Source organism: Pseudochaenichthys georgianus, unplaced genomic scaffold (assembly GCF_902827115.2).
Source record: "Pseudochaenichthys georgianus unplaced genomic scaffold, fPseGeo1.2 scaffold_460_arrow_ctg1, whole genome shotgun sequence".
In the NCBI taxonomy this organism is placed as follows: domain Eukaryota; kingdom Metazoa; phylum Chordata; class Actinopteri; order Perciformes; family Channichthyidae; genus Pseudochaenichthys; species Pseudochaenichthys georgianus.
In genome coordinates this window covers 123,947-149,074 of record NW_027263025.1, presented here as the reverse complement: position 1 = coordinate 149,074, position 25,128 = coordinate 123,947, and the positions used below count along the sequence as shown (strand labels likewise).

General features: G+C 39.8%; 1 protein-coding gene across 1 annotated transcript in view; it reads right to left on the bottom strand.

Annotated features, from left to right (window-relative positions):
• The window catches only part of LOC117442729 (receptor-type tyrosine-protein phosphatase T-like), a gene marked incomplete at its 3' end in the record, with an annotated part of 105,024 nt that extends 80,366 nt beyond the window's left edge, over positions 1-24,658 (bottom strand). Inside the window, exon 1 of the mRNA XM_034078676.2 lies at positions 24,232-24,658. Coding sequence (XP_033934567.1) covers positions 24,232-24,319 — 88 coding nt within the window. The remainder of the gene's footprint in view (positions 1-24,231) is intronic.
• Positions 24,659-25,128: the final 470 nt, after the last annotated feature.

Here is a 25,128-nt window from a genome sequence, read left to right as displayed (position 1 = left end):
TGAAGTGGAAGGCTGGTCTATCAACAGAGAGAAGAGGGTATAATAGCTGTGTATATGCTTTAATGTTAAAAAAGTGCCTTTTTTCATACTGCCTCCGTATGAGTCCCTGGCCGTTTCTCAATGTCGAGTAAACCTGCTGCAGAGCCACTATTTCAAGTATACTACGTCATCGAGTGGCGCCGAAGGACTGTTTAAATGCATGTTAAATGCCCAGCATTCAGCGCCACTCGATAACGTATGTACTTGAAATAGTGGCTCTGCAGCAGGTATACTCGACATTGAGATACGGCCCCTGTGTCTGAGCCCAGTCTGCTCTGATTGGTTAGCTGGCCGGCTCTATTGTGATTGGTCAACTGCCCCTTATCAAATCATGTACAATGTGTTTCGAAACGTTGCTGACCTAACCTAAACTCCTCCCTTCTTGTGCCAGATGTAATACCTGATCTGAATGAAATAGGCCAGGATTAGAGTGTACAGTTAGTGGAAGGTGAGGGTGTACATTTCCAATCCCAAGCACCAATCTGTTGACGGCTGACTGCAGTTAATTGGGACCCGAATCTGGTCTTCATAGTGATAAGACCATTTCAAACTGCACTTATGCAGCTGAAATTGTTGGTGCAGCTGTTTCATGTGGGTCCTTGCATGTTTAGAGTGTTTTAATAGACCATTATCCCACCGGATACAACAGTGGAGGACTTAAAGTATGTTCATAAAAAGACATGATTCAGAAACTCAGGGGGAGCCATCAACAAAGTCTCATCCAGCATCTGTTCTGCAGTTCTCTGCGACACTGCAGCCAATTCTCTCTCAAAGGTGTCGAGAGGGGTGAACAAATTATTTTGTATAGCAAATTGACACTTTTGTCACTGGCTTGACAATTGATTCTAAAAGGGGCCCTATTCTGCTTTTGGGGGTTTTTCATTTCCTGTTACCGTTTGTAGGTTTTTGTGCATGTAAATGGTTAAAGACTAAAATCCATTGGACTTATTTGTTTACTTATGTAACATAGTGACATCACTATGTAACACTTGTGCTTCTATTCTACACATGGTAAGTCCTTTTTAAGCTGTAAAGGGTATGAATACACATTTGTTTTTGTGTTAATATAACTATTTCTGAATTGCATTAAGGGATTTCCCTAAAAAATGTATATTCCAACTACTTCAGTGAGCTATAAGAAACAAAGAGGCTGACTATTTCATATTCATTCCCCACCCTCCCTCAAATGTAATGTCAATGAAATAATTACTGTTTTTGTGCAAAGATCCTTTACAACCATCTCTATTGCCTACATTAAAAGACACAGCTTGCAGAACGTATACAACTGTCCTTTGTTCCTTTTTCCTATTGCATGTGCAGGAACAACAACCAAATATAATATATCAGATTTTTCAGTAATACATTAAACTGTATTTGAGCACAAAGTAGTCCCACTGTGAATGTATAGTACCTCTGTCTGTGCTCCCTTCCGGTGGAAAGACTTCACTGCTGCACAGCTTTCATCTAAAAATATGCCTGACAGGCTCGGTGTTATTTACAGTCGAAAGGCCTTTTGCTCTTTAGCGTTCCGTTTTGTCAAAGTTGATATTATTATAGCGTGTTTAGCAGCAAACAGGCTCCTCATGAAATGCTTAACAGAGAACAAAGGACAGAGACACAGATTGAATATAGTTCATCGCTCTGTCTGCAGATTTCTCAGCTGCTTTCCATGCCTTTATTCAGACATGCATTGCTAGTTAATATAGCTGCAAAAGTAATGGCTTTCAGGCATTCTAACACAAAGCTCTATTCAACTTAATATACTGGCTCTGTTCAAACAAGACTTTGATTGGGAGAGGTGTCAGATAGCAGAAGGGAATGAAAAAAAAAACATCGAGGAAGAATTCCCTGCATAAATGATGGACCATAACATCTATAATAAAAAGAAAGCCTAGGCCAGGGGTAGGCAAGTACTGTAAGTTTGGCCTTGGGCCAATTTTTTGCTGAGCCACAAGATGGCGGGCCAGAACATACTCAAAGCCTAATTCAAGGAATTGATTTTGGTAAGAGGGCGTAGCGCCCCTGTTCCCCGGTTCAGAAAAAACTATCGCTGATAACCCTCCCCATCAACACTCTGATGCGCAGTCAGATCCGCTGATTGGTTCACTGATGATATAGGCGCCCAATCCAGAGCCTCTGGCTAGACCCGCCCAAAGGTAGGCTCGTCCTCTCTAGCCCCATTTCAGTCCCAAAGCCAGGGCTATTATCTGTATTTTAACAGACTTATCTTTTAAATTGAGGTGTATTTATTGTTCTCTTCAAAGTTTATTTTTCTCTGAAATTTTAGGGAGGATGGTCCTCCCTTTCCTCAATGGACGAGCCTCCACTGAGTAAAGTAGAGTTATTAATAGGAAGCAGTGTTATTTAACATACTTTTATTCTGATAAGTATAAAAGTTCTCTGGGTTTTTGGCATTTATTTGAGTGTTTGCCCACATTTGAGAGGCTTGAGGGACAACTGGAATCCTTTTTCCTTTTCTTTATTTCAACTTTTCAAGGACACATTAGGATTCTTTCAGGTTGAAAACCTTTAAAAAAATATCAAAGGACAAAATAAATCAATTACAGCAGTTTTGTTTTGCAATTTAATATAGGCTATTATAACCTAAATTAATCAGTAACGTAAAGTATTTTACTCAAACTCAATGTATTTAATAGTTAAATAAGTACTTTAATTGACCTGGTTCCCCACAACCACACATTTGCCATATGTGACCTTTATATATACAGTCTATGTATGTGACCCGCTCTATCGAAATCAGTCGGAAGTCGCAACGGCTCATTTCAAAATAAACGTGGATTTGCATAAAAAACTAGTTTTTCAGGGTTAGGGTGTTTTGTTTGATTTTAAATAAACAAAGTCTTGGCTTTCAGAATATGGAACTTTTATTTCCAAAATCACACGATAAATACATTTTTGAAGCTTGTAAAGGGAAGATGACAGCTCTCCCTCGCCACTCTGCTCTTCCACAGCGCCGCTTCCCCTCCCTCCGCTGACATTATGAATGTAAGCGGATATGTCGGGACAGAATCTATTTTACCGGACAAATTTGAAACTTACCGGTCATGTTTCAATAATAATAATAAGAATGGTGTAGCAACGTTTCCGTTAGCAGGTAATCACCGGACTAGGACAGGATATGCTGATGTTTAAAACTCAGTTAATGGGAGTCATTTTTATATTGCTTCAGTTTACAATCGTTACAGATCGAAAAGTTCAGATTCATTTTTCAATAAATGATTCCACAAACAACAAACAACATAATTATTACATTCAAACAAACTACTTGTAGTAGATGAAGTACATTATTCAAAAGTTTACATTAACTTTGAATAATAACACGGGAGAAACGGATCCTCTCTTTTCCCCTCTCCCTCTCCCTCTCTCCTGACAGCCCGTCTGTTTCTCATGCAGCCCCCTAAACAGTGGGCGGGGATTCAGGTGATTATGCAGCAGCTGATCTGATCTCTCTCGGGTCCGGTTATACTTCACTCGCGTTTATGTCCATATCGATCAGATCCAGCTCTCCTGATCGGCCTTTATAGAGAGTACTGATCAAACTATTAAGAGGCGGCCGATCGATCGGAGCATCCCTAATTATTACCAGACATTTTGACCAGCAGATTTTGAATTTACCGGGTTTTAATGAATTTTACCAGATAAAAACCGGTGATTACCAGCTACCTAATGTGCGACTCTCGGTCCTATGTTGTTAAAAAAATATATATATATATATATATTTTATTTTTGATTCTCAAAATAACGGGCCAACTATTATTGCTGGCGGGCCAACAATGGCCCGCCAACAATGGCCCGCCAACAATGGCCGCCTGTTGTCGACCCATGGCTTAGGCCATAATTAAGGAACATCTATGGATCCCATCAAAACATTTTCCCATCAATTTGCTCACTTCTTAGATATATGTGATATATTAAGTGTAACACAACAGAATCATATATTGTTGTATTTTTTTAAATGCTGCATGTGAATACTTTTGGTGGATATTAAAAAAGTTAGAAATGTCTCTTTCTCTTTCTTTACTTGTTTTTGTTTTGTGTATGTGTCTGTTTTTCCTCTTTTTGTGCATAAGTTACAATAAGTCCTCCAACTCATACGACCAAATAGGTCGATTGTTCAAGCAATTATTACGTCCTATAATGACGTTTTAAAGTTTTAGACCTCGAGAGCTCCCGTTGATTGCCAACGCTACGGAGGGTCGTATATTCACAAATAACCCTCTCAGGAAAATCCTAAATTGTAGAATAGTTTGGCCATTAAAATGCTTTTTGATGAGATTTCTAGCGAGAAGTGTATATTGTACTTTTAGAATCCACGTCCAGCTTATATCCAGCTATATCTGCAGTATTCATCCACTAAAACACATCAGTTTATCCTTGTTAATTACACAACATTAATTGTTTTAAATTGTGTACACTCCTTTTGTGTTTTTCCCATAGGTTTTTCCCTTTCGATTCTGAGAGACACATTTATTTTTTCAGAGGTTTTAATAGGCTAAAACATCGAACTACCCATAATCCTTAACTATCGTTGAAGCTCGGTGATTGGATGTTTTAGCCGCAATACACGTTAGGATATGGTGTTTATGCGATGTGAAATCCAAAAACATTTAAAAGAAATAAAATAATACTTTAATCCGAGTGTTCTTGCTTTTCTCTTTGGAAGTCATCACATAACGGCATTGTAATACACGGTTCGGCTGCATTAAATATTACACATCTGCCGTAGTTCTCTGTTTATAGAGCCCTGATCAGAAGACCTTTTGACAAACTGGAAGAACTGCCGCCGAAACTGAATACGTGACGTGGATCATAAATATATCAGCAATTAAACAACATCTTCTCAATTTCTCTTCACACAATACGTCTCCTTGCAGTATCAATACTAATTCGGCTGACTTTTATATTTGATCCAATTGGTAGATAGGCTGTATTTACACCATAACGGTGCACAGCTGATAGAAAAGGATTTTTTTGCAGTTTTTAAAGATATTATTTACTACCTTTCCAACTCCTCATGCAGTTCACTGTTACAGGTCTATACAGGTTCATGGTACAATGCTTCAAATCGAGAGACTGAAACTGTATTTTCCTTTACCGTTCTGTTTTAATTTCACAATAAAGTTAATAGTCATATTATGTTTGATATTATTATTTGTGTTTATGTTTTTAAAGATATTACTGATTTTCTTTGAATATAAGAATGTAAATACAGAGTTGAGAGAATAGTCAGGGGTTTTGGGTGATGGGAGACACATCTATGGAATCAGAATTTCAATAGCTTGCCATTAAATGACGGATATACCTTTCTGTCTGTGATGTTTTACAAATCAGATATTAATGTGTAGAAGTAAAACATATGAAATAATATAGCAATATCCTGTAAAAGTATGTAAAAACATGAATACAACTACACATCTTCAGATGTTATACACATAAATGTCTTACACTAATAATAGTTATTATGGCATTGTATGCTGTGTGTTATTTGTAACATCTTCAGAAACTACCTTTCCAACTCCTCATGCAGTTGACTGTTACAGGTCTATACAGGTTCATGGTACAATGCATAAGCTTCAAATCGAGAGACTGAAACTGTATTTTCCGCTGCGGAAAGACGTAGTATAAACACGTTCTCCTCGCGAGACCTAAAATCATCTTCGTAATATCTATCAAACCATAGATTCTACACATCCACTGGATGTGGATTCTACAATATACACTTCTCGCTAGAAATCTAATCAAAAAGCATTTTAATGGCCAAACTATTCTACAATTTAGGATTTTCCAGAGAGGGTTATTTGTGAATAAACGACCCTCCGGAGCGTTTGCAATCAAGCATGTTGTTTCTTACACGACCACTAGAGGTGCTACACTTTAGAACGTGACTATGAGTCGTAATAAGCTGCTGAACGATCGACCTATGTGGTAGTTTTTTGTGGGAGGACAGGCTGATAAGTTAACACAATTACTGCTGATTACACATTTACAACAGAGGAAGACTTGCAGTCAATCTCTTTCTATTCTTGAGGTCATGTGACAGAAATGCTGCGATGTTACAGAAACCCAAATCGGTATTCTGCTATAAAAGGTCACTCAGGCACTTATTCAACATGAGGATGACATGTAAAATCGCAAGGGCTGAAATGAAAAAGGCTTTTTCTCTCTCTGTCTCCAGCGCCCCCCCCCCCTCTCTTAAACTTCTCCTCCTCAACAATCAACAATCTTTATTCCTCCTCCTCACCTTCGCCCACTCATTCTCCCATCATTTGTCATTTCTGACCTTTATCCTCTACAGCCAATCCCTCTCACTCCCTTGCTCTCCCCCCCCCCTCCAAACACCTCATCCTGCTTCTCCACTCCCTCCCTCTTTTCCTCTCAATCTCCCCCACTTATTTATCTCCTTCCATCACCCCTCCTATCTCTCCTCTTCCTGTGAGTGACAGTTGAAGCAGCCGCTGCCATGCTCCCCAGCCTGGAAATGTTTTCTGTCTATCTGTCCGTCCGCCTGTCTGTCATGGTGGAAAGTAACTACAGTAAGTACATTCACTCAAGTACTGTACTTAAGAACACATTTCACGTACTTGTACTTAGTATTTTCATTTTATACTACTTTATACTACTACATTTTTAAAGAAAATGCTGTCCTTTTCTCTCCAGTATATTTAGTTTGCAGATGTATTTACCAGTTACTTTATTCAGATATGGACACACAATACTTGGAAACACTATATATAACAAAATATGGTTATTGTGTATAGATTAAATCATTAAATATTACATTTAAGTATTTAAAAAAATTGTGAGTTTACAGAACATTATTTGGCTTCAATTAATGTGTTGAAAAATATTTCAAATGTGCCGCTTCTTCTTTACTTTAAAATATTCAAAATATTGAAATATTTCTTTCCTTTTTTCTCAAATTGTTTTACTCTGAATACTTTATAAATTCCTAATTGTACTTAAATACTTATACTTAGGTAACATTCTCAAGGTAGTACAGTATCGTTACAGTGTGGTAATAATACTTTTACTAAAGTAAAGGATCTGAATCATTTTTCTACCACTGCTGACACTTAGCAGGAAGCGTTTCCTGTTGCTGGCAATGACAGAGGCAACTATCTGTTAATCAGTATTCAATCACCGCTTTCACACATACTGTACACTCACACTAAAGGCACATGAGCACATACACAATAAGTGTTGTCCAGTTCATGCACTGCTAAGCAGTCATTTTGAGTGACTGACAGATTGATGAAATAATGAAATTACATGTGTTTGGATTGACGGGCAGATGGAGAGGTGAACTTGCTGAAGTGAGTGAAATGGTGACATGAATAGGTGCGATCAGAAGGCCGCCTGATGGATAAAGTGTTTTAAAAAATCACACACGTCAACAAGGGATAAAGAGAGATTTTAAAAAGAGCGAACTTTAAAGAAAAGGCAATCAGAAGCGAGATTACGTTGTGTACACTTGGCAGTGTTTTTGTCAAGTGAGTGCATTTCTGTGTGTGTGTGTGTGTGTGTGTGTGTGTGTGTGTGTGTGTGTGTGTGTGTGTGTGTGTGTGTGTGTGTGGGTGTGTGTGTGTGTGTGTGTGTGTGTGTGTGTGTGTGTGTGTGTGTGTGTGTGTGTGTGTGTGTGTGTGTGTGTGTGTGTGTGTGTGTGTGTGTGTGTGTGTGTGTGTGTGTGTGTGTGTGTGTGTGTGTGTGTGTGTGTGTGTGTGTGTGTGTGTGTGTGTGTGTGTGTGTGTGTGTGTGTGTGTTGGCTTCCACAAATATTTTTCTCTCTGTGTGTATGAGTGTAAAAAAACTGAGAGGCGAGATTCTACTGCCAGGCAAATATTATGATGTTTGCTCTTCGTCTTCTCTGTCTGCTGAGCTCTCTTCATCTTGGTTACTTTCATAATTAATTCCTTCCCTCCCAACTGTATATTCCCTTTTAATTGCTTTTCTTCTGTCTCTCTTTCTGTAGTGCTCTGCAATTGTCAACTCATGGCAACACCACTTTATGATTGATGACACCAGAAGTAAAAATCTATCTCTGTTTCTTATCCTATATCTAATATAACTGCTCGGGTCTTGATAGATTGAGTGGGGAAGTTCATGAGATCTTTCTAGAGGGTTATCAAGAATAACTTTTATCCAATGACCTTTTCCCTCTCTGTCTGTGTCTGTGTATTCTCTTGTTCCGATTAACCCAGCCAGATCTTTGTTCTTGTTTTGTATCTATATCCACGCCGGGATCCGGAGTCGAGGCTGATCCTCTTGCTGTGTTCCTGTGCCTTGCATCCTCTATCCTGAGTTCTGGATTAAGTCGTGGCCTTCGGGGCGTGCGCTAAACCTGTCTCTGCGGTCCTGCCTTGGGTCTCGTCATGCTGCTTCCCTGATGGCTTCCACAGGATTGTAGCTGACATCCTCATGGATTCATCTTCTTATTACAGACACATGCATTTCCTAACATTCGGTCTATATGCTGTAAAATGTATTATCTCTTCGATTTACACACGGCATCTATTGCACGTCTGTCCGTCCTGGGAGAGGGATCCCTCCTCTGTTGCTCTCCCTGAGGTTTCTCCCATGTTCCCTTTAAACTGTGGGTTTTCTCTGGAAGTCTTTCCTTGTACGATGTGAGGGTCTAAGGACAGAGGGTCTAAGGACAGAGGGTGTCGTTTTTCTCATACTGATATTCTGAACAATCTGTGCTGTTGTATTTGCTGTAAAGTATCTCTACTGTAGGCTATTTTTATTATATGTACAGCACTTTGGCTCGACCAAAAATCGTTTATAAATGTGCTATATAAATAAAACTTGATTTGATTTGATAAAAAGCTAAAACTAGCATGTCACCACCGCTAAGCTAAAGCTGCGCTAATGTCCGGCGTGATGACGTTCAGGAGTTCATTTAGTCACTCGTAAGCAACTGCAGTTCTTATGACACATAGAAGCTTTGGATATTCACAAGTGGGGCATTTACTGGCGTATTGTATGTGGTGAAACTAAACTTAAAAATCTCTTCAGTTTCTCTGGCCCACAGACCTCTTTTCAGGCATCTTACCAAAAACACATTCAAAAAAACATTGGCTTCAAAACGAGGGAACTGGAAGTGGTCAAATGCCAACTCATTTCCTGATTGTAGGACTCATTTCTCTGCCACTCTACAGAGGCTTGAAGGGAAGCCAGGGGCTCACTCAATGCACTACGTTTTCTAATCTGACTTATTGTCTTTATTGCTCTTTAGGACTTTTAATGTTAATGTCCTTTCATTTCCACTGCGCAGTTAAGAATACTCAAATAGACAAATATCTGAATTGTAATAAACTCCAATTACCCTTAAATGGATTACAATGGCCCGTCTATTCTGTTAGAGATTCATTTGAAATGGTTGAGCTTTAGACGAGTCGAGAGTACCTACATCTGTGATTCTCCTGGGTAAGACTTCCCACACAGTCTGACATAAATCAAATGTAGCCACAGTGAGAATAAAGTGAATGATGCTCAGATATCATCTAATATCTTCTCATTCCCTTCTCTTTCAGCTTAACTCCATACATCTGTGTATTGCCTTCCTCTATCTACCCACACTTAGTTGTCTCATTTCCTTCTGTATTTCTCCATCTAGCATCCATCCATCCTCTCAATCACCCCCACCCCAACCTCTCATCTTCCTCCCCCTTTCTCTCCTCCCAAGCTTGTTGATTCAGCCGACTAAGCAGCCTCTCAGTCTCACTCGCCTAACATCTTCTATTAAATATGGATTAATTACTTCCAAACCTTGTAAAGCTTCGTTAAGACCTCTTGCATTAATCAGCAGTTATTTTAATTAGAGGAAGGGAAGTTTTTGATGTGCCATGCCGTGTATGTTTTACACCTCCGACATGCTAATCAGCTCAATCACCACTAGATTGGTCTCAGAGTTTGCGTTGCAATTTGAGAATGTTATTTAACCTTTATCCAACCAGAGAAGGTTGACTGAGCACGTGCCCTCTTATTCAGCGGTGCCTTGCCAAATTACTCAAATTGGAGTTCTTAAAAAGGACTCCGGGAAGGATTATTGACTCCACATCAGCAGCCCACCTTAAAACTCCCTATTAGCTCCAACTCTGAACCTTCAAGCTTCTGTTCACATGCATTCGTCTAATTTAAAGCTCACTTTTTCCCCACAATTATGTCTAAGTTCTTCAAATATGACCCGTCCTCTCCATTCTCAGGAGGCAGTGAGAAAAAGTCTTTAGTCGTTTAACAAATGACCAAAAAGGACACACGTTTTAGCTCTATACTTGAAAGAGCCCTTCAGCAGTTCTATACATATGAAGAGTTCCTGAGGAAGTAATTTGATTTTGTTATGGGGCCAAAATCAACAAAGATAGGAGGACAAGGGCAATGAATGTGTCAACAAACATGATTATAACCATGGAAATGAAGGTATGGTTACTCTCGTAAAGCAGTATTGAGCACAATGCAAGATCATTAACCCTAACCAAGTTGTTTTGGTCCCCAAATTAAACTTCAACCGTAGAGAAATAAGCAGCACTGAGAAAAAAAATTGTTTTCAAAACTAAAGTGTCAGGTCAGAAAAGTGTGGTCCTGGAAGGCATGGTTCAACACGGATATGTGTTAAAGCAGGGGTGGGGAACCTCCGGCCCCCGGGCCGTATACGGCCCGCGAGACCATTTGGTTTGGCCCTCGAGGTAATTTATAAACACACGCAAAAAAGAAAAAAATTCAAGAAATCTAGACCGCAAAATAATTAAACAAGCAAGTGCCTGTTTTTCCTGGCAACGGTCATGGTCCTTGAACACAACACGAGCCTAACGTGTCATCACGTGGTATATGTCTCGTCTGACAGGGGTGCAGTGCTGACGGAGAGCACCAGAACGTGTCGCTCCGGGACTTCAAAAAATTGCAGTACCCATAAGTCCGTAGGCTACACATGCCGCAGTTTTTGCGTGGCTGTGTCTTTAGTTGAGAGCCCAGTCGCAATCTGTTCATCTGTCATTCTGATTCACATCATACAGTCAATAACTTTGTTGTTATTAGCATCTGGTTAGCTAGCTATGCTAACGAATATAAGAAGCTTTTTCTACAACCAGTGAGGTAAAGGCACATCTTTATATTCATTTCATTTCATTTCAAACCTTTATTTATCCAGATTGGTCCCATTGAGATCATAGATCTCTTTTTCAAGGGAGACCTGCAGCATATAGGTTCCACATGAAACATAAAACAATAAAGGACATTATACATTTATTTATATGATCATTATAGTTATAAAAACACAAGAGAATAAAGTAAACGGGTATAAAATACTATATGACAGTTAAAAAAAGTTGTTATTAATAAAGAAGAATACAGTTTGAAAGGGGAGTGATTTGTAAAATATCCATAAAGAAAAAGTAAATCTGCTTACAGTTCTGTTTCATCTGGGTGTTGAGAGATGTTTCCATAGATATCTTCATTTTGCTCTCAAAGTGCACCAGATTGATGCTTTTAACTTCAACATTTAAAAAAAAAAAATCTTCCCGGGGGAGCATGCCCCCGGACCCCCTAGAGGAGGTTAGCCCCCCACCCCACTTTAATCATGTTCACATGGATAGGAAACTAAATACCTTTGCACATATCTTGTCTCCATATCTTTCTGTTTTGGTGGTCACGCCACACCGTGCTCGTGCATGCATACGCGAGTCATGGTGAGATATCTGGATTAAGAGGTTGCGTTTTCTTTGCACAGCATGAAAGAAAGGCCAAATGAATGGGCTGTGATTTTTAAGCAGAGGTCAATCATTTGTACTTTTAAATCCAGGCTGAAGACTTTTCTTTTTGTCGCTGCTTTTAATTGAACTATTCATATCTTAGACTGCACTGTAACTTTTATCCATGTATTTTTTCTTTTAATGTTTTTAATTTAAACGTAATTAAAGTCCATGACATTTATGAGAGGGACTGCTCGAAAGTAGGATATTTGGGATATCCATCGTAGCCAGGGTTTACGATCAGTTTTTGGGTGATTTGTACTGAGGAACAAGTATCACATCACCGACGGGTGAAAGATAGTGTTTGGTAACACGGGGTGTTCAGGTAACACTTAAAGACTTTGTTATGGAACGCAAAGGAGAGTAGGGGGCTAGTACACCCTCCTGAGAGTCCGATTGTGGATGTCATGCGAGCATAACATGGTGAAAACAATCAGTCTAAATTAACAATCGGGACGGAAATGTTCGGATTTCCAAAGGGAGGTTCTGTGAATAAATTAAAAATCAAGAACCGAAAGAATTGAACTATTCATATCTTAGACTGCACTGTAACTTTTATCTTTTAATGTTTATTTTATTAGCTTTTCTTTTTAATGACTGATTTTAAATGCCATTTTCTTAATGTCTTTTATTTTTTGTTTTTCTTTTAATGTTTCTTTTATTATCTTTTACTGTTTTTAAATGCCTTTGTCTGAATGTCTTTCATTTTTGTAAAGCACTTTGAATTGCCTGGTGCTGAAAGGTGCTATATAAATAAACTTGCCTTGCCTTGCCTTACGGCCCTCGGAGGATGTTGAAAAAATGTAAATGGCCCTTGAGAGGAAAAAGGTTCCCCACCCCTGTGTTAAAGGGTCCCGTTATGCAAATGTTCAGGTTCATATTTGTGATGTTGTGCTTCCTCTGTGACATGTGTACATGCTTTTATGTTGAAAAAGGAAGATTCGAGGAAGAACCTCTAGGGTTTTTGGAAAATAACTTACAAGCAGTTCTTCTGTGACAACTACATTTTGACAGTTTTGAAGACAGACCTCAAATACTCAAACCTCCTGATTAAATTATATTACAATTACCAACATTTCAATTCAACCTTTTTGATAGAACCTATCTAGCCATTTTCAACCATGAAAACCCCTCTCGTGCAACTTCTGAGAGAAAGTGATCCAAATGTGTTCATGTTTATTCCATATGATGTTAGTGCATTAAAACATGTGAGATGAACATCTGCACCCTCCCGCCTCGAGGCTGAAGTTAGCACAGGATAAAAACAGAAACATGTTCCACTTCATGTATGCCTGCTAGCGGTCCACTGCTGAAGTCTTTCTGGGATGCAATGTGCCTGATGCAGTGTGACTGCTGTATAATGTACGGGCTGCTTTAAATTTCTCCCTGTCTCATTTATGTAATGAACAAATGAACTGTAATGAATGGTTTAACCTGTTATAATGAAGGCATCAGTGTCCACCAGGCATATCTTTTATTAAGGCTGTGCCAAGCAGATGCCTGGGAAACATGTTAGTCAAGTTTCTGCTGCTGATATGTACTGTTCATTAACACTAGAACCGCCAACGGGTACATTTTACCCGCAGCTGTTTTTTTATTGTATGTAACTTTTTTTCAATAAAATATTAACGTCTCCCAGTCCGTGACTTTTCCTGAAAGTGTGTTATGTAACACCCTGTGTTGTTAAAAATGGTCAATATGAAGTCAGATTGAAAAAATCGCCAAAAAAATTGATATTTATACCTATTTCCGCCAGCGGGTAATATTTACCTCATAGAAATGCAGCGCTCCTCGCGCTATTGATTTTGCGATCAAAATTATCAAAATACTACGGAGGGAAGATATTTTCATTTGGAGGGGAAGCTCGCGAGTGTGTGTGTGTGTATACGTGTGTGTGTTTGTGTATTTTTGCGTTTGTGTGTAGGCCTATTGTGTTTGTTTCCCAGAGAAAACCCTCACGAGAAACACCGGCTGTTGTTGTGCCTGCTGCTGCCTGCTGTCAAGTTACTCCGTTCTCCGCTTGTAATTATGCCGAAGCTTCAAAGTTATATTTATCATCTGAATTTGCCGAAACAAGTTTAATATTCTGAAAGCCAAGACTTTGTTTAATTTAAATCAGATGAAAACGAACTGTAACGGACCCTGCCGTGTTATCTATGATTACTTTACTCTTACGTTCATAATTTCAGCCGGAGGGAGGGGGGCGGCGCTGCTGGAAGAGCAGATTGCGAGTGAGAGGTGCCTGTCTTCGTCCCTTTACAAGCTTCAAAAATGTATTTATCGTGTGATTTTGGAAATAAAAGTTTCATATTCTGAAAGCCAAGACTTTGTTTGTTTAAAATCAAACAAAACACCCGAACCCTGAAAAAAATAGTTGTTTACGTAAATCCACGTTTACTCTGAAATGAGCCGTTGCGACTTCCGACTGATTTTGATAGAGCGGGTCACATAATATGAAAAGCTGAGAGTCCACAGATTATATTGGTATACATGTCATCCCTGTGCGATCAAAACTCACCGTTCTGTATGGTACATTGTACCTTGGAAATCAATAGCGGGTAAACTTTACCCGTTGGCGGATATAGGTATACAGCGACCTCTGGCGGTTCTAGTGTTAAAGCTGGAAACGAGTGTCTTTAGAGCAGTGGTTCCCAAACTTTTTGTGCCCAAGGCACACCAAAGGACAAGTAAAAATCTCAAGGCACACCTATTGTGCAAAATAGCCCTTATAACACGTGTTATCACTCATATCATGTAAAATATCTGTATTATGTGCATAATTATTTACTAATGCCAAATAAAATGTGACAAAGACAACTATATTACTCATGAAATATTTATTAACGAAATATTTCAGAAATTAATTTGAAACGTTATAAAATTAGGCTTCATCAAAGCAGCAACACACTCATTTAAACCAGACAGGTCACAACATTAAACATGAGACAAAGGAAATTCAGCACAGAGAACTGTCAATGAGAGGAAGCTGCATTGTCCACGGTCCTGAACTACAAATTATAAATGTAACATTTCAGCAGAGATGGGGTCGTTACTAAAAAAAAAGTAATATATTACATATTACTTTAAAAAAAAGTAATATATTACATTACTTCGTTACTCTCTACATAAAGTAACTCGTTACTTTACTCGTTACTTTACTAGCAGGGCCGGCCCGCCCCTCCCTGCAGGCAGATCACGCAGACTGCTAAAGTTTCAAATGTTCTCTTTAGTTCAGTTTCCATTGTCGCATAAGGCTGATCCAGATCCTGAATGTTTTCCTATCTGACCGTGGCTGTCCTCTGTCTCCTGCTATCTGACCGTGGCTGTCCTCTGTCTCCTGCTATCTGTATATTTTGCGCAGTCTATTTCTGCTCACGCTGTTGCGTCGGCGTGTTCTCCTGCGTGTTGGCCATGTGTTGCACTGGAACCAGACACCGCAAAGACTTCAGCCGAGCACGTACAATAACTCTCCTTACCAGCAGGCGGCGGGAGTGTGTATTCGTCATTCAAAACAGGCAACAACCGGAAGACAGAGAAGAAGAACAGACTGTGATATAAACAAACAACAAATAGCTGTGCGGTAGCTCCACCTTAGCAAGTGTTCTTTGCAGGTGCTTGTTGAGGTTTGACGTGGTGTTTACAGCAGTGGATAACAGCTTCTGGCCTGGACACAGTTTGCACCTCACCGTCACATTCCTGTCTATTCTTCGGATGAACTCAAAATAATGGGCATACCTCCACCCCTCGAGAGTTATCGCTGACTCAGCCATGTTTATGCAGCACTGCACGCGGAGATGTGGACGCGCAAATCGCGCAGATTACGTACATATAAACCTACAAAGTACTGATATAGTAAATTAAAAAATAATTATTTTTGTGTAGTTGTATATTGCAATAATAACGTATGGTTGTCACAAAATCCCACGGCACACCCGGACTTGCCTCACGGCACACCGTTTGGGAACCACTGCTTTAGAGGATCAAAGTCTGCTGTTTTCTTGGTCTCTGCTGAAAAAAGGAAATCTGAACCAACACTTTAATTAAAAAAGTGAAAGACGTATTTTGTATTTGATTAGAGTTTATTGTCTGTATTCTGGGTTTGTTTTTTGATAAATAGCACAAGTCTTCACCAAATATCCTTAGAGCATTTAACGAGAAATGATCTGTAATGGATTAACACTTATGCTTCTTTAATGCCAACAGATGTACATGTGTTTGCACGGGGTTGTGTGTAAGCTGTGGCTCTAATGCACCAAGATGATTTGCCCTCAGGGCCACTAAACATCATTTTGTCTTGCCTTTTGATTAGCGTGTCAAAGCTGTGTTACTGTCTGCTGCCCAACGTCGCTCAGTCTGTGTTTAACTGTCACATATCCCCGCAGCAGATATTGTTACTCTGACATTATACTCCATCGCTGGAGAACTGTGTGTTGTTTGCCTCCTGTTGGGAAATAACTGTGTTGCTTTCAGGCAATAACTTTGATAACTGACCAATAGCTTTTAGATAAATAGACTTCCAATCGGTCCAAAGTATACAAAGGGAGACATTTAGTTTGTTGTGTTTGAGTTAGAATTGTAAACTTTGTAATGTTTTTTTCTTTCTCTTTGGCAAGCAGACGCCATTTGTCTTCTGAACTTATCAAGCAATTATTTTGAAATCTATTTTAAATCAACTTATCTGACATGTGGGTTGAGAGGCCATTCACATTATACTCTTTTCGATTAGAGAACTGTCATATCATCATTTAAAACAACATCTCTGACCAAAACAAGTTTAATTCATTCAACTTGCAAAGCAAATGTGGGTGTCAGGATACGTGAGGCGATAGAGGGGAACGACATCAACTTTACCGAAACTCTTGCAGTTTAGTTTTGATCATGTTTATCATTAACATATATCTGCAAAGTAACTACGAATGTAGTTGAGTAAAAGAAAGATATTTACCTCTGACATGTAGTGTAGCAGAAATACAAAGTAGCATACCATAGAAATATTAAAGTAACTCAAAAGTGTACTTAAGTACAGTAGTTGAATACCACTTCCTATCTTATCTATTCCAGGTTTCCAAAACCATCTTGGTTTTGCAAATCGAAGCTTACCATTTAGACACAACAACTCCAAGCTGTTTGACCACATGATTAGCACAGCCCCACCTAGTGTCAGCAGAAAGTATTAAAAATAATGATTACAAAAAAATGCAAAAAATAAATTATAAAATATATTTTAAGATGATGTTTAATCATCTGATTCGTCTGTACATTGCTGTTTTAGTCTGTGTTCTTCTAATTAGTGTCTACAGTGTGCGCCTATTGAGCTGTTTAGAGCCATGTGGGACAAAACCCGATCCTGCCCCTCCCTCTCACTGTCTAAGTGAACGGTGACTGTAAAAACTACACTGCGCATGCTCAGAATATTTTCCTATTTAATGTGTGTGGCAAAGAAATATTGACCATAGGGGCATAGTGCTGCCATCCCCATCATACGTCATCTCACATAATTCAGAACTGATTGGCTGTAAGTACGTGTGCCGCGAAAAGTGTGGTGTGTGCAGTGGCGTTTTTATATGTACAAAAGTGGTGGGGCACAAAAAACTTAGATGTCTATATATAAGCTTCTGCAGTGACGTGCAGTGAGGTTCATGGCTGGTGAGGCACTGGCACTGACTCTTCAGGTTTACAAATATTATATTTTGACCTAAATCAAAATATAATATTATTTTCAAAATCTTTTTTTGTCTGATGCTTCGATTAATTTTAAACAGACAGTTCAACAAAAGGATACCCAAAACATTTAATTTTATCATTTAAATATTGAATTGTTCTCTCTTAGTAAGATCCCATTTTCAATAAAATTGCAGTCTTACCTTGACTTGAAGATGAAGTCCATTTGCCTATCCTTCTGGACAAAAATCTCTATTACTTTTTTGTAAAAGTCCTCGTTATCTTCTTGTAGTTTCAAAGGTCTATCATAAATCTAATCGAATCAATAGATTTATGATTATAAAATTATAAAAGTAGGGTAGACATGTGGATATTATCCGGCTGAACAAAACGTGCATTTATCTAACAGGTTTGTTTCCCACAGATCTTATTTGGAGCTATTTTCTAAAATCCTATGGAGAAATCTCATTGCTTTTTTGTCGAGGGAAGCCATGCGCAGCTTACTTCCTGGTTTTAGGACGCGTCACTGCAGCTCTCTCGTCTCCTCTTCACACACCATACTTTTCGCGGCACACGTACTTACAGCCAATCAGCTCTGAATGATGTGAGATGACGTATGGTGGGGATGGCAGCTCTATGCCCCTATGGTCATTATTTTTTTGCCACACATTAAATAGGAAAATACTCTGAGCATGCGCAGTGTAGTTTTTACAGTCACCGTTCACTTAGACAGTGAGAGGGAGGGGCAGGATCGTATTTTGTCCCACATGGCTCTAAACAGCTCAATAGGCACACACTGTAGACACTAATTAGAAGAACACAGCAATGTACAGACGAATCAGATGATTAAACATGATCTTAAAATATATTTTATATTTTTTTTTTTGCATTTTTTTGTAATCATTATTTTTAATACTTTCTGCTGACACTAGGCCCAGTCGCCACTGGGTGTGTGAAGAGGAGACGAGAGAGCTGCAGTGACGCGTCCTAAAACCCGGAAGTAAGCTGCGCATGGCTTCCCTCAACAAAAAAGCAATGAGATTTCTCCATAGGATTTTAGAAAATAGCTCCAAATAAGATCTGTGGGAAACAAACCTGTTAGATAAATGCACGTTTTGTTCAGCCAGATAATATCCACATGTCTACCCTACTTTTATCATTTTCGAATCATAAATCTATCAATAAGATTTATGATTCGAAAATTACAAGAACATAAGGAGGACTTTTACAAAAAAGTAATAGAGATTTTTGTCCAGAAGGATAGGCAAATGGACTTAATCTTCAAGTCAAGGTAAGACTGCAATTGTATTGAAAATGGGATCTTACTAAGAGAGAACAATTCAATATTTAAATGATAAAATTACATGTTTTGGGTATCCTTCTGTTTAAAATTAATTGAAGCATCAGACAAAAAAAGCTTTTGAAAATAATATTATATTTTGATTTAGGTCAAAATATAATATTTGTAAACCTGAAGAGCCAGTGCCTCACCAGCCATGACCCTCACTGCACGTCACTGCAGAAGCTTATAGACATCTAAGTGTTTTGTCCCCCACCACTTCTGTACATATAAAAACGCCACTGCATATCATTGACTGCGGAAAGTGGCCGCTCTCTTTTTTCCAGCGCTGGTACGCACTTTAGCATTCATTCAATGCAGGACACACACACACAATCACACACACACACACACACACGCACACACACACACACACACACACACACACACACACACACACACACACACACACACACACACACACACACACACACACACAGGACGCCCCGGCACTCAGCATGCCCTGCTATTAGGCTGTCAGTTAGTCAGGCCAATAGAATAAGTGCCCTGGATTAGGCCGACACACACACAGGGAGGGACGATGGACAGCATACTAAACAGAGCGGGGCATGAGGTGACAGACATCCTGTCATAAAGCTCTCCCTCACTCGAACGCACGCGCACACACACACACACACACACACACACACACACACACACACACACACACACACACACACACACACACACACAGAGTAGAGGAAATAATTATAGCCACTCAGACAGTCGATAACAGCGAGACATAATCAACTTAGTGTCCATTTTTTCCTCCTCATGACCTCCCGTCATCCGTCGTCTTTGTCATTTCCTCCAACATCTCGTCCTTTGCTCTCCCTTTCGCTTTTCTGACTTCCTCCTCCTCCCTCCTCGGCTGGCAGGAGTGATGAATGTCTCGTCCTTTCACCTCCTCTCGCCTTCAAGCCTTCACTCCTTCCTTCTCCTTCATCTTTTCTCCTTCTTGTTTTAGGCTTTCCTTTATCCTTGTGTCCCATCTCTTTCTTCTCAAGGCCTTTCTTTTGGGCACTTATTCCCTCCATTCCTGGCTCTCTTCCTATGTCCTTTCTTCTTGCTTATGGGACCATTTATTTGCCTGTTCTCTGAAATCAATTTTTCTTTTCTTTACTCATGCTACTTTTGCTTTACATGTGCTCTTTCCATTCTGTCCTCATCTCCTTTGCTCGATCTCTCCCTATCCCCTTCCAGCTCCATCCTCTTTTTTCTGCTCTCAAGTCCTTTTTGTGACACCTGACTCTGGCTTCCTCTCACTTTTCCTCTGGAACTCCGTCTGTTTCCTCTCTCACATCACACTCCCGTTTTCCTTTCCTTCCTCATGGGCTGTTTTCCTCTTTTCTCTGCAAAGAATAGTGTATTCCTCACTTCAACGTTACTCCCCCGACCTTCCACTCTCCTCTGCTGGTATGATACCCTCTCCCTCTGTGTCATATGAAGCACACACACACCCCGCATAATCACATAAAGGGCTCCATAGTGGGGGAATTGAAGGCTGTTGATTCGATCAAAGCCAAAGACTCCTCCTTGTCTCTCCAACATGTCATCGCACTGGGCAAACGTGTCAAGGAGAGACGGAGAGAAAGTCAAACATGGTCACTATCTTCCTTTGTGTACTCTTTCTCCCATCTGTCCTCACAGCCAAATAGATCTCATTAAGTGGAATATAAATTGTACATTGGTTTCCCTGAAAGCACACACCTCAGTGCCCTAGTCGTCACCTCCAGATGCGACCGGATGTTCAACAATTAGCGGTCGCTGAAGCTCGAAGGCGATCAGTAGCACAGCTGCACCCAACACACACACACACACACACACACACACACACACACACACACACACACACACACACACACACACACACACACACACACACACACACACACACACACACACACACTCCCAAGATGAAAAAGACAGCCTTGGGTAACACATGCCTTTGCTTTTTTGAATATAAAGAATGGAGCTTTTTTTAAAGGGAATGTTCACTCAAATAAAAAAACAAGTCCCCCGACCAACAAGGAAATTCAAATACTTTGTCAACGCTTTTCCTTAAGGACCCAAATTATAATTTGTACAAGAATCACTTCTATGGTTAAAGCAATCACCTGGACTTGTTTGATTGACAGCTTTATTGTTATTGCAAAGAGCATGGCAGGCTGTTCTTCCTGTGAGGCTTGGGAAGTAACAGGTGACATAATGGAATCAGAAAACAAAGAAAAGGTAACCGTATTTCCATCAAACAGTCCTAAAATCAGATTGCTGTTATAGTTCATAACATTGGGGATTATTAGCGGGATCAGATGTTGTCTCTTTTCTGTAAGCTGTTCTGCTTTCAGTGTGAATCTTGACGCATACTGCCTGAATCTGCTTTTCACTTTCTTTGCTTCATTTGTTCTTTTTTTAAACCAATATGTTCATAAAATAGTGTGTGTGAGTTTAACTGTGTGTATTAACCTAAAGCCTTTTTCTGTCAGCTTAGATTTCATTTCTGCTTTTTTAAACTGCAGTGTGGCCTCATGTGTTTCATGGTGGGTAGGCTACTGCCTGAATATGCTGAATAAAAGGCAGGTTTTCCTATAAAACATAAAAGAAACTGTGTCAAGAAATATTGCATGCATGATTTTGTATCATTTTATAATGAAAGATATTGGTGCTTTTTGTTAGCTTAGTAAGGTAAACTTTCTCTGTGTAAGGATGTTTTAGAAATGTTCTTACAAATATAATAATAATAATAATTCATTTATTTTATATAGGCGCCTTTCAAGGCTCTCAAGGTCGCCGTACAAACACATAAAAAACAAGATAGACAATACCTAACACCAGCATAAGAAACATAAACAAGACAATGCAACAAATCAAATAAATAAAACAGAGGATGTGTGATGGATAATGATCAGGGTGGATATGCGAGTGTGAAGAGATATGTTTTGAGGCGTGATTTGAAAATGAGGAGAGAATATATATGTTTTAAAAAGGTAATAGGGCCCAAATCAGACATTTCAAGAAGTGATGGGGACATGTCTGCAGCGTTCAGCGTAAACGACACCAATGACTGTACACAAGTCATATTCTCATCCAACTCAATTTTACGGTTAAATAAAATACACATGTTGGTGGAAGATGGGACATACATTAATTATAAAAGTAATGAAACTATCCGCCTGGACCGCCTCTGCTGGTATCTGGCCACACAGATGCAGCTTTACATCGTGCTCTGATAATTGAGCTGTTTGGCAGTAAAGCACAGAGAGGGTGTTTGAGAGGGAGATTACAACTTCTATGTCCGTCAGGCTGACAGACAGGCAGGCAGGGGAGAGCATCTTCTTCATGACGGGCTTTCACTCTATTATCATTTAACTGCTTCACATACATTTTATAAAAACAAAACCGAGCAGCTGGAATTGGAATAAGAAGAAAGAGTATTTAAAAAAACCACTCCGTCCGCTATGTCTGTGTGTGGACACATCTGGTGGGACAATATCGCCCCCTAACGGCGAGCAAGGAATCATCCCTCTGGTGTTTTCTCGGTTTCTCTCAAACAGACACAGGAACACATTCCCAATTTAATAAACGTGCACATATTGACACTGTGATTGTCTAAACATAGTCTGCACTGCAAACATTGTCTGCACACATGACAACAAAACTCCAAGACTGACTTATATACCACTCTAAAGTGACAATAATTATTATTTCTACTTAAACTGACAATAACCTCATGAATTGTATCCTCAACAAATGAGGACGCGATGCAATATGTAGTATTAAACTGCAGAGAAGATTGCCTCTATTTCAATTCATGATGGTTTTAAACAGAGTTTTCTCTCCTGCACTTCTGTTTATATGAATGAATATGCATTGTTAAACAGACCAATAATGTGTTTTAAGGCTTGATTTCGATCTCCACGCGCACATATTTGGCAAAAATTAACATTTAAAGCGCTTTGCATAGCGGATTCCTCCGCTGAACCGTTACGCACGGAGAGAAGGACGGCTGCTCCGCCGCGCTGCAGCCGGGAGCCGGAGAGAGACAGAGAGAGAGACAGAGAGGCAGGACTCAGTGTTTGGAGCCAGTCTTCCCTTCAGAGCGCTTTTTGCAGCCTTACAAGTCATGAATACCAAGCAGAAGGTGCCGAGAGCGCGCAGACACAGCCTACTGCTGCAAGTGGGAACATCTCTGATTTAACTGAGGGAGATCTGGTGCTTTACGGAGTTATAGCACAGGACACACCGACATACTGTTTTAATTCTCGGATCATGCAAACGTCAAGTTACAATACACACAAAGTGCCTTTATTCAGGTTTTACACTATTTATCATTATATGTTCCAACTTATAAATAAGCGATTTCATCATCGCTTCAATGTGTTTTTGTTAAGGTATTGATGTGTTGGAGAAAACTTGAAATGATAGCAGCTGCACAATCATATCAACCACTGATTTGATCCAAGCCTGGGAGAACTCTGCCAAACCCGCGAACTCTCCAAACATCTCCGTCGCGTAACAAGTGCCAGAGGAGAGCCGGCTCCTGACTGCCGAGCAGCGATGTTTCTGCGGACTGTGTGAAGCTTCAACTCCGGGAAATAACACTGAGCGGCTCGGACATATCATTCAGCATTGTGCGTAATTGCTTTTTTGAAATGTGGAGTGTGAATTATATCTCAGATCAGTTGTAAAAGTTGGATTAAAAGCCAATAGATTCAAGGGGGAACTTACTTCTAGGAGCGGTACGGTACAATGATCCTTGTGCATGTGCACTGTAGCACGCGACAAAATAATACTTTGATCGGAACAAGGAAAAAGAAAAAAGAGAGACTGTTCAGACTGTTTGCAGCGTTGCGCTCATGGAGCCAAACACGCACCGAACCGCTTCTAAACACAGCAAGTTCACAGCGAAATGTAACTTACATAAAAACCACCCAAGTTACGAATTAACCCTCAACAGCAAACAGTCCACGCGCACCGGACGCTTCATGGAGCAAAAACCTCGTGAAGTGCCAAAACGTCACCCCTGCCCGCACATCAGCTCTGAGCCAGACTGACCTATAATGGTGTAAACTGTCACCATAAGTCAAACAGTCACTATTATCAGACACCCGCCATAAATAATTTTTGTTTCCATAAACAACTGATTTATGGCATTGTATGCGCGCACAAACAGATATAGATCCTCCGTGACAGAAAAGGTTCTAAAAACGGACATGTTTTACCATCACAATAACAAACAATACGCAGCTGCATGAGGCTCAAGCAGAAACGCACAAATTAAACTTGCATGCCAACTTTACATTCCCACATGCGACACCGTGGCATTCATGCACCGATTCAGACTCGAAAATAAATCATACAAGCGCACCAAAACTGGAAGATATGATTTAAATTTCCACAAATGAAACAAACGAATGTCTTTACCTGGAAATAATTGTCCAGCAGTAAATCCCAAAAGTCCAAAGCAGAGGAAAGCTGCAGGCAAAACGAGAGAATAACTCCGTTTATCCATTTCTTCTTCTTCTTCTTCTTTTTGTTCTTCTTCTTCTTCTTCTTCTTTTTCTTGTTTGGCTCAGTCGTGCAGGTTATTTTACATACTCCCGTCTGGTCCTTAAACCGGGTTTCCTTAGTTCGGGACGGCTGGGAGAATAAGAGTGAGAACAGAAATAAAATCCTTGCATTGGTGGATCAGAAGAGACAGAAAGACACAAGTAGAAGCAAAGAGGGAAGTTGGAGCTCTCCTTTCCTCTCCTCTCCTCCCGGGTCCGACAGCGAGTCTGTGTGTGCGTCAGTGCGCGCGTGTGTGCCGGAGAGTGTGTGACAGGGGTACGGTGTGTGTGTGCGCGCTCAGACGGTCTCTGACAGACTGACGTTGAGTTGGAGAGGAATGCAGTGCGCACCACGCCGGGTGCCAGACACCCGCGTAAAGACTGGTGCGCTACCACGAGTAGAGCTTCCGCTTTTGAGTTTCAGAATAATATGAAATAACAGCAGAAATTGTGATGAACTTCGCGAATGAATATGGTCAGGGAAAATATGTACTGCTTCTAAAACTGGACAACTGAAGGGTATTTATTGCACTCAAAATCAACAGTTTCGTGGTTTTAAAATGTGACATATGATTATTCAATATCCAAATTAAATCAACTTAATAACTAAAACTAAAAAATAACTCATAATTAGAGAATGTATTAAATACAAATAAAACATGTTCTTGTATTTGTATGTTTAACAGAAAACAAAGTGCCTACAAAAAAGCTTCACAATATAGGAGTTGTCCATAGAAGTACATTTTGAAAAGACCAAAATCTAAACTATTGA